Raw genomic sequence first — 10,439 nt, 5'->3', positions numbered from 1 at the left:
CCCCCCCCCCCGCCTGCCGCAGCACCCCCCCCCCGCGTGGCCCCCCTGCTCTCTGCCTCCCCGCCTGCCAGCCGCAGCCCCCGCACCCCCTGGGCGCCCGCCGCGCCCACTGCACCAGCGCCCCGTCCCGCCGGGCCAGGAGCCGCGCCGCACCTCCAGACGGCGCGCTAGCTGTGTCTGGCTCCCGCCTTAGGGCGCGCGGGGCTCCATCCTGGCCCACAGCGACTGGCGAGGGCACCGGCGCCCAGCCTTTGTTCCGCGCCTGCGACTCGGCCCCTCACAGGCCTGGGGGGCGGACCCCTCCCACCCACCGAGGGAGGAGGTGCCCGCAGCGGTGCCACTCGGCTTTGGGTCCCAGTGCACGGTGGAGGCTCTGCGGCGGGCAGTGGCAGAGGGCTCCTTGGTGACGCTGTCATTTGCCTGAAATGGTGGTGGGATCTTTGGGTGGTCGGTGAGGTGTGGGGAAGCAGGTTGGGTCAGAGGCAGGAGGGGTTATGGGTGCTGTGATGTGTTAGTAAGAGAGGGTAGGAGATCGTGGTTGAAATGTTCTCTGTGAGGTGGTTCCGAGGCCGCCCTTCTGGATGATCGAGTATGACCCTCAGGCAGGGACCAGTCAGGGGCAGACGCTTCCAGAGAAAGGGGTGAGAGAGAAAGGTCTGGAGCTCTGGTGTGGACAGTGCCTGGGGAACCTTCCTCTGTTTGCTCAGTGCCTCCCACCCCCAGCAGGCTGGTGGACATGCCAGGGGGCTCCTGTGGCCACTGGAGCTGGACAGGGAGCAGGAGGGGGCAGGGGGCAGTTGTCCAGAGAAGAGTGTTGCGGGGGGAGAGCCTTCTACATCTGCCCACCCCCGGTCTGCCAGCAAGGCCTGATGGAGGGTCCCGAACTGAATAAAGGGATGAGGTGGGAAAGCGGCCCCCTTTCCTGTTCTTCCAGACCCGGGCCTCTCACTTGGTGCATGTTGGTGCCTGGAGCTGTACATACGACCGAGTTCCAGCCCCGTGCGAGGGGCCAGCGCAGGCTAAACATCTACAGCGAGTTAGTGTTCTGGGCGTGGCTGGGTCAGTCGGTGCAGAGGCTCCGGGATGTGGCTTTAAAGGCAGGTTGAGCAGACTCTTGTGTGAGCAGCAGAAGCTTCTGGAGAGATGTGCTTGGCGTGGCGCCATCTTCCCTCTGCAGTCTCCTTGGGAGGGCTCTAGCGCCACCAGTCACAGGTGGCTGCCGGTCTGGGCCTGGACACATGAGGTCTGTGTCCAGCTTTGGAAATGGTGACCACTGTTGGGGTGGGGGTCTTGGGCTAAAGCATAGGGGTGACAGTGCTGGCGAGGGTGGCTGCTGGGTGGGGACGCTATTGGGAGGCTGCTAAGACAGGACAGCTGGGAGCAGCGACTCAGCAGGTGGCAGGAGGGTGTGAGCCTTAAAGGTGTCTGAGCCACAGAATGGTAGGGGCTTAGTGAAGAGAAGTCGGGGATCTGGGGTGATCCCAGGAGGTCTGAATCTGGAGGGAAGAAGATGGCCACGTGGTCTGCCACCCAGGAAGAGAAGCAGCTGCTGATGGGGTTAGGGAAGTGGGTGCAGGACTTTAACCTGAGGAGCAGAATTGGGGCATCTGGGAATTTGGGGGCGGGCCTAGAGGAGCCCTGCCACAGGGACTGGGGTGAGGAATGAACCATCCTCCCCTTCCCCCCAAAAAAACCTAGGGTCATCCGTGGGAAGAAGTGTCCCACAGGTTAAGGGAAGGGAGAGTTCTGGAAGGATGTGGCCAGCTTTTGCAAAAACAGCAAAGCGACAGAGGGGGAAAGGAGAGATGGTCACTGGCCAGGTGGGGGAGGGGTCAGTGGGAAGAGGGGACCCGCCAATACCTCCCAGTGCCAGGGGTGCATTCCCTCCCTCCTGGGCTAGTCTTCATTCCTCCGTGGGTACTGAGCTGAGAGGAGAGGTGGGGCCTTGGGGGCGGAGAGTCTGAAATGACAGAGTACAGAATTCCATCAGCCTGATTTGCACACTGCCAGGGGCAGGGAGCTCATTTTCGCTCCTGGCAGACTCCCACCCTGGCACGAGTTGGCTCTGACCAGGAGACCAGGAGGCGCAAGCTTGCTTTTGGAGGGGGTGCAGGGGATGCCCTGCAGAACCCACCTCCAGCTGGCTGATGTCCAGGGCCATCCGATGATGTGCGGACCCAGGCCGAGCTGGGCCAGGGTGGGCAGGAAGGAAGCACAAAGCCTCTGGGTCCTGACTGCTGCTCTTGGACCGGCCACTGTGTCTGCCCTGCCGCTGGCTCAGGGCCGCCTCGGCCCAGCCCGCCCGGGGCTTCAGGCCGGCGCCCGGGCTCTGGCTCCGTGTCTTCACTCCCGTGTGTCCAAGGAGGGAGGGAGGGACGGGGGCTGTGCTGGGGCAGCCGGAACAGCGCCGGCCACCGGGCGGCTGGACGAGGTGGCCAGGCAGGGCTGGGGAGGCTCCGGGGAGGCTGCTGGGGCAGGAGTGGTAGCCGTGCTGACAGTGCCCAGGGGCCCACTGAGAGCCCGCCACGGGGGAGTTCCCTGTGTCTCCCCAAGTTCCGTCCGCAGCCCCGCCACCCGGCCTCTCTGCTGTCCGCATGAACTGGCAGGTTCGGGGAGGGGGTCTGTTGTACCAGGGGACCGGAGGGTCCGGGAGGGAGGGCTGACACTTTGGCAGCCTGTGCCCTCCCGCTGCTGACTCAGCCAGCCTGGCCTGAGTGCCCGTCACTGCAGAGCCCCGGGTGTCCCCCAGAAGCCCCAGGCTGGCATGCCCCCAGTTCGCCTCCCCACCCCCACCCCCCAGCGCCCTGGGAGCCTGCCCCGTGTTGAGGCGGGGAACTCAGCTTTCTCCTGGTTGGGTGCACAGGGACCCCATGGAGAGGACCCTCATCCTGCCCGGGGTCCTGCCTCCTGCTGGCAAGGGTCCAGGGCCACATGTCAGAGTCCGTAAAGGCCCTGAGAGAGAGGGATGGTAGGTGTTCTCAGGCCCAGCCCTTCCTGCCTGGAGGCCCCTGCCCACCCTACCCCCTTACGAGAAGGGGCGCAGGAATGTTGGTGGGTACCTCCTCTCTGTGAGGTCCTGGGGAGCCAGGCTCCAACCCTTGACCCCAGCCGGCTCCCGCAAGGCCCTGAAAGTCCTGATTCATCCAGGGAGTGAACCCACAGACCTGAGGCCATTCCAGAGATGGGCCCCAGTGGTCTTGAGCGCCAATCTGTCTACCCTGAGGTCGGCCCTGTCCCAAGGTGGGGGCTACAGCCCCCCTCAGACAGGCATGCTAGCATCGCTTCCAGGCCCTGGGAGAAGGGTGGTGGTCCCCCAGACAAGCATCCCCTGCATGGTGCAGGCTTCTGAGAGCTAAGGGCATCGGAGGCCCTGGGGAGTAGGACGGCTTAGGGCCCATGTGGGAAGGGGAAGAAGGGGCTGGCCTTCTTGCCTCTGCCCCCCTCCCCCCACCTGAGACCTCCCAAACCTTCCCTTACCCGCCGTGTCGGAGTGGGCTCCCCCAGGCACCTCTGACACCCTTCCTCCAGCCCCACCCCAGTGTGCAGTGGCCTGTGGCCTCTCCCACTGCAGCCGCAGCCCCTCACTGTCACCCGGACGGGCACAGAGCCCACACACAGCTTCTCTGTCCCATTACCTAGCCCGGGGTTGTGCATGTCCGCCCAGGAGATAAAGATGCTCCATCCCAGTCTGACCTGGTGGTTCCGACAGGCTCTTTAGGGCTAATTCAGCCTCAGGCTAACGACGTCTTTGTCACTCCCCACCCCGGGCTTGTACTGGAGGCTGCCTGTGCCCTCCAGGCCTTCTGCTGGGGCTGCTGACCGTCCTCTGCAGGTCAGCTTGGAGGCCCCAGCCCTCGGGACAGCCTCGGGACCCCCAGAGCTCTGCCCAGGCTGCTCCACTCCGCCCCACAACTGTGCACAGGGGGACCCTTTCGTACAGCCCCTGTCCGGGTTAGACCCCTGCCTCCACTCGGGGCGCGGCCTCCTCCACGGCTCGGTGGCAGCAAATATGGCTGGTGCAGTGGGGTAGGGGTGGGGAGGGGAGGGCCGTGAGGTGGCGTTTTGGGTATGGGGGCCTGAAAGCAGGCAGCCTGACTGAGCGGCTTGGCTCCTCCCGGCGTAGCGTAGACTGGACAGGAAACCGAGTCTCCGCAAGCCTCAGTTTCCCCATCTGTAAGATGGGGTCACAGCACCCACCTCAAAACCGCAGTTGTAAAACTGGCACGGGCACATTTTTAAAGGCGCTTCCTCTCCGGCCCTCAGCCGTCCCTGTGCGGCTCCGCGGTGTGTCTTCAGGGCTGTGCTGACTGAGCACCTCTCGCAGGCCCCAAGATGGAAGCGTGGCTAGTGTGGTGCTGTGCGCCTGAGGGGTGAGGAGGGCTGCATGCAGTGGAAGGGACACAGGCGTGTCCAGGCCCCCCACATGCAGGGCACTCCTCACCAGGCCCCCCCTGGTCCGGAGCCACACCCAAGCCTGCGGTCCTCACTGGGAGCTTGCCTCTCTGGCCTGGTTGGTGGGGAGGAGGCTCTGGTTGTCCTGCCCTGCCCTTCGTGGGGGGGGGGGTCCTTTCCTCTCTCCCCATTCTCAGCCTGGGCCCAGGCAGGGGGCACCCTGCAGGCCTCAAGCTTACCCCGGTGAACCCTGAGTCTGGCAGCCCACCCCTCTGAACAGACACGGGGCCCTGAGGCAGTTCTGTGCTGGGGCACAGATGTCCTGAGCTGCGTGAGGACCCCTGGGATGGCCCTCCTCACCTGCATGGTGGTGGGGAGGGGGGGGATGGGGCCGAGGAGTTGGGAGGAGCTAGGTGGGGATGCTATCAGACAGCCCTGCCCTGGGACTCAGCCTTCTGCACCCCTGCTTTATGCCCACCCCCGCTGGCTTTGCCCCAGAGTGCCTGGAGGCTGGCCTGCAGAGGCAGCCCTACTCCTGTGTCCTGTGCTGGGGCCTGCACCACCTACCCAGGCTCTCGCCGGAGCCGTGCCCCCTCCCAGGGTCTGCCCAGGGCCCAGGCCCCCCCCCAAGCCTCTGGGCACCTCCTCTCCCTCACGCCAGCCCCTCTCCCACAGGAGAGCACCTGCGGATCTGCCCCCAGGGCTACACCTGCTGTACCAGCGAGATGGAGGAGAAGCTGGCCAACCGCAGCCGGGCCGAGCTGGAGACCGCCCTCCTGGACAGCAGCCGTGCCCTGCAGACCACGCTCGCCGCCCAGCTGCAGAGCTTCGATGGTGAGCGGGCCCCCAGGCTTGGGGCCCCCAGGACACTGACACCAGGGGAGCTGGGCGCGAGGGCACCTCTCCTGGCAAGGCGGGAGCAGAAGGCTGCCTGCACGCAGGGCCCAAGCTGGCGGCCGGGAGCCCGGGAGCTGTCTGCAGGCGCCCTTGTCTGCCCTGCGGTGTGCACAGCAGTCCATGCGCACGTTTGGGGAGATCGGGCCCATCCCTCTGTCAGCCTCTCAGAGGGGACCCTCTTGCTCTCGAGGTGCCTCCTTGTCACCGGCAGACAGGGACAGGCCTTGCCCTGGCCAGGGCAGGGGACTGAGGCTGGGGCTGTCCTGCTGTGGGGGCAGGAGGCCTCTGGGGCCCCGGGTGTGGCCTTCGTGTCTTCAGGGCAGCTGCTGGGCATGCCTCTCATTCCCTGACTCTCGCCAGGTCTCACACCAGGGCTGGGCAGAGAGCGAGTGCCCTGGACATCATAGAGCTGGCTGGCACGCTGATGCCCACGGTGGTCACCTTGGGAATGGTGTGGGCGCTGGGGTGGGGCCCCAGGAAGTGACCTGAAGTCTAACTGGAGGGAGAAGGTGCTCTGTCAGAGCTTGAGCTGAGAGAAGAGGGCGAGTGTGTGTCCGCAGCCGACAGGCAGCTCCAAAGGGCCTTAAGGCCCATGATCTCAGCCCCTGGACTGCTGCTCACCATTCCACAGCCTGGCCAGGAGTCACCCAGCTTGGGAGCCAGCCTGACAGCCTAAGGCCTTGGCAGAGGGCCAGGGGGCAGGGAGGAGATGTAAGGGAGCCTGAAAACCCCTGGCTGCCCAGGGTCCTGGGGCCTGTGCAGGGAGGGTGGCCATCGCTCTGGGGGACGAGCCTGAGAGGAGGGGCTGTGTAGTTACAGACTGCAATCTCCCTGCCAGAGGGGGTGGGTGCTCTTTGGGGACCCTGTTCTTGGCACATAGGGTGCAGGGGCATTTCCCCAAAACCACGGAGGTCTGCCACACGTGTTCAGGCCCTGCCCCCCTGGAGGGCTTCAACAGGCCTGTCTGGGTCCCTGGGCACATCCCAGAGCCTATAGGAGATCCTCCCCGGGCCCTCAAGCAGGCAGCTTCCGGGGGGCATGATAAGAGCTAAGGCTTCTGGAACCGGAGGGAGGGCATCTAAGAGAAAGAGGAGGACCAGACACATGGGGGGTAGGGGGCGATGCAGGGAGGAACGGGCAGCAAGGAGGAGGGTCCCAACCCTGCACCCCCAGCTCAGAGGATCCCCCTGCCCACCTTACAGGGGATCCCAGGAGGTCACTGAAGCACCCTGCGTCTGTCCCCAGCCCAGAAATGTCAACTGGAGTCCCAGTTGGAGGCCCTGAGACCCAGGAGGGGTCCCCCACCCAGGCTTTCACACCTAGAGCCATGGCGGGGGGTGGTCTTGAGAGTCCTGGGGACCCAGGGCCCCTCCAGGCTCTGCAGCCTGGCCTCTGATTCTCCCAGAGCCTCAGGGGTCCCGGGCAGAGCCCCATCCTGCTCGGCTGCCACAGTGTGGGGGGTGGGCAGGAGGACCAGAGGCCCCGGGAGGCCTCACACCTACCTCCCCGGCCCAGATCACTTCCAGCACCTGCTGAATGAGTCGGAGCGGGCGCTGCAGGACGCCTTCCCCAGCGCCGTCGGCGAGCTGTACGCGCAGAGCGCCAGCGCCTTCCGGGACCTGTACGCGGAGCTGCGCCTGTACTACCGGGGCGCCAACCTGCACCTGGAGGAGACGCTGGCCGAGTTCTGGGCCCGCCTGCTGGAGCGGCTCTTCAGGCAGCTGCACCCACAGCTGCTGCTCCCCGACGACTACCTGGACTGCCTGGGCAAGCAGGCCGACGCGCTGCGGCCCTTCGGCGAGGCCCCGCGGGAGCTGCGTCTGCGTGCCACCCGCGCCTTCGTGGCGGCGCGCGCCTTTGTGCAGGGCCTGGGCGTGGCTGGTGACGTGGTCCGGAAGGTGGCTCAGGTGCGCACCGTGGCTCGGGCTCGCAGGAACCCCCCCCCCCACCTCCCAGCCCTGCCCTCTATGCCCTGGGGCCTTCTGGCCGTCTCCATGACCCTGGGCTGCTGCCCACCCCCAGCCCCGTCGTGCAGACGGCATGTCCCAGGACTGAGCTCTCATGTGGGCAGCCGTCCAGTCCCATCCTCGTCAGGCTGAGTCCCAAGCAGGACAGGAAGGGAAAAGGTCGTGGGGCTAGATGCTGAGCCAGCTGCAGGGGTCGGGTGGACGCAAGCCAAGGGGGTAACATTGCTCTGAGGCCAGAGCAGGCTGGGGCCTGAGGCCTTGGGGGCCAGCAGGGTACCTCCCCCAAGAGGCAGCCGGAGTCAGACCCACACAGCCCCGGGCGTGAGCCACCTCCCCCTCCAGCTGGGGTTCTTAGCAAGTCCTCCTCCCAGCGGAGCCCCGGTCGCGTCATCTGCATGCAGGGCAGGCGTACTCCCACTTCCCCGTGAGGCTTAGTCACAGCGCTGTTCCAGGGAGTCAGTGCTGTTCCAGGGAGTCGCGTGCTGGGACGGCAGCACCGAGGATGAGTGTCTTCCCACTGGGAGCCTGCTTGACCATCTGAGATGAGACAGGGTCCCCAAGAAGGTCTGGGGTCAGGCAAAGTGGGGCAGAACTGCAGCCTCCTAACTTCTGTCCAGAGCCCTCCAGCCCAGGGCTCCTTGGGGGGCTGGGCACACCCAGCTGCAAGGCGGGGCTCAGGCTGCCTTGCCTCCCCAGGTGCCCCTGGGCCCGGAGTGCACGAGGGCCGTCATGAAGCTGGCATACTGCGCACACTGCCTGGGGGTCCCCGGCGCCCGGCCCTGCCCTGACTACTGCCGCAACGTGCTCAAGGGTTGCCTGGCCAATCAGGCCGACCTCGACGCCGAGTGGAGGAACCTTCTGGGTGAGCCGTCACTGCCACTGCACGCCAGAGCAGCCAGGGGCCTGTGGGAGTGGGGACAAAGCCGGGCCCGTCCTCTGGAGGGCCTGGTTGTGGCCCTGGAAGGGGGGTTGTCCTGGGGTCAAGGGCCAGGGAGGGCATTCTGAGCAGAGTGTGACTCAGACTGTTGCCTGGCATGCAGCCCTGTGGGTCATGGCTCCTCCTCCTTACCCCAAAGCAAGTGCCCCACCCGCCCCACAGGCACGTGCCTGTGACCTAGGGTGGGCCAGCGCGTGCGTGAGCAAACGTGGATGTGGGCCAGCGCACATGCATTGCTAACTTGCTGCGGGCTGGCCAGCGTGTGTGTGTGCTGCGCATAGCAGGCCCACACACATAGGTGCTGACATGTGCTCACGTGTGCGTGTTATGATGTGATCCAAACCCACATGTGTCAACTGGCGTATGCACGTGGTGGGCCAGGTTAGTTCGTGCCAGCACACGTGTACGCTTCCGTGCACGTTTGACATGAACATGCCAGCATATGCGTAAGCTTCCATACATGTGTTTGACACATGCACATGCCAGCCAGCACATGTGTAAGCTTCTGTGCACTTGTTTGATGTGCACATGCCAGCACACGTGTAAGCTTCTATGCACGTGTTCGACACATGCACATGCCAGCACACACGTAAGCTTCCATGCACGTGTTCGACACATGCACATGCCAGCACACGTGTAAGCTTCTATGCACGTGTTCGACACATGCACATGCCAGCACACACATAAGCTTCCATGCACGTGTTCGACACATGCACATGACAGCACATCTGTAAGCTTCCATGCACGTGTTCGACACATGCACATGACAGCACATCTGTAAGCTTCCATGCACGTGTTCGACACATGCACATGACAGCACACTTGTAAGCTTCCGTGCACGTGTTTGACACATGCACATGCCAGCACACACGTAAGCTTCCGTGCACGTGTTTGCCACATGCACATGCCAGCACATGTGTAAGCTTCTGTGCACGTGTTTGACATGCACATGCCAGCCTACGTAAGCGCTAACATGTTCCCAAGCGGACACCTGGGGCCGGCATGCACGTGTGTGAGCACGCGCGTGAGCTAGCATGTTGTTGTCAGGTGGCTAGCATGCGTATTTACAAAACGCCCTGTGTGTGTGTTCACACTTGTGCCAGACTCCATGGTGCTTATCACCGACAAGTTCCGGGGCCCTTCGGGAGCAGAAAGCGTCATTGGCAACGTGCACTTGTGGCTGGCAGAAGCCATCAACGCCCTCCAGGACAACAAGGACATGCTCACGGCCAAGGTACGGGCGGGCAGGTGCAGCAGGCATGGAGGGGCATCCCAGATATGGCCTTGTGCCCCTCCAGGACCCCTGTGGTCTTCCCCCAGGTCATCCAGGGCTGTGGAAACCCCAAGGTGAACCCCCAGGGCTCTGGGCCCGAGGAGAAGCGGCACCAGGGCAAGCTGGTGTTACAGGAGAAGCCTTCCACGGGCACGCTGGAGAAGCTGGTGAGTGGCCCTCAGCCCGCCAGGGCCTGGGTGGACGGGGGAGGGGAGGGCAGACCGAGCAGGGCGCCCTGTGGCCTGACTGCTGCCCTGCAGGTCTCAGAGGCCAAGACGCAGCTCCGAGACGCCCAGGACTTCTGGATCAGCCTCCCCAGCATGCTGTGCAGCGAGAGGTTGGCCATGAGCAGCGCCAGTGATGACCGCTGCTGGAACGGCATGGCCAAAGGCAGGTGGGTGCTGCCGGCTGACCACAGACCAGCCGACCTTTGCGGCCTCACCCGGGTCCCTCGTCTGGCCTGTGTCACCAAGTGCCATGTGCGCAGGGCCATGCCCGACGCCGGACCCACAGTAGGACACGGGAAGCCCAGACAAGGGTCTGGGCCAGCTTCCAGAGGCACATACCATGCTCAGTGCCTCCACACCCCACCACTGTGGGCTCCTGGTGGTCCCCAACAGGCCACAAGGGGGTCTCAGGCCTGCCAGCACCTGGACCGGAGGAGAGGGGATGGGAGGGCATGCCAGGGAAGCGCCCCTTTCCAGGGAGCAGGCGGTGACTCAGGGCCTGTCCTCGGCCCCCAGGTACCTCCCGGAGGTGATGGGCGATGGCCTGGCCAATCAGATCAACAACCCCGAGGTGGAGGTAGACATCACCAAGCCCGACATGACCGTCCGCCAACAGATCATGCAGCTGAAGGTCATGACCAACCGGCTTCGTGGCGCCTACAGCGGCAATGATGTGGACTTCCAGGATGCCAGTGCGGGCAGGGCCCCAGGGACTGGGAGCCGGCGGGGGACGGGGGGGGGGGGGG

General features: G+C 64.9%; 1 protein-coding gene across 1 annotated transcript in view; it reads left to right on the top strand.

Annotated features, from left to right (window-relative positions):
• GPC1 (glypican 1) overlaps positions 1 to 10,439 on the top strand; it is a 31,739-nt gene that overhangs the window by 19,022 nt on the left and 2,278 nt on the right. The window contains exons 2-8 of the mRNA XM_040638339.1: positions 5,068 to 5,226; positions 6,805 to 7,196; positions 7,953 to 8,118; positions 9,297 to 9,427; positions 9,514 to 9,633; positions 9,727 to 9,860; positions 10,210 to 10,385. Of these exons, the coding sequence (XP_040494273.1) occupies positions 5,068 to 5,226; positions 6,805 to 7,196; positions 7,953 to 8,118; positions 9,297 to 9,427; positions 9,514 to 9,633; positions 9,727 to 9,860; positions 10,210 to 10,385 (1,278 nt within the window). The remainder of the gene's footprint in view (positions 1 to 5,067; positions 5,227 to 6,804; positions 7,197 to 7,952; positions 8,119 to 9,296; positions 9,428 to 9,513; positions 9,634 to 9,726; positions 9,861 to 10,209; positions 10,386 to 10,439) is intronic.

This window comes from Ursus maritimus, unplaced genomic scaffold, assembly GCF_017311325.1.
Source record: "Ursus maritimus isolate PB19 unplaced genomic scaffold, ASM1731132v1 scaffold_1, whole genome shotgun sequence".
Taxonomy (NCBI): Eukaryota; Metazoa; Chordata; class Mammalia; order Carnivora; family Ursidae; genus Ursus; species Ursus maritimus.
This window is presented reverse-complemented; position numbering and strand designations above follow the sequence as displayed.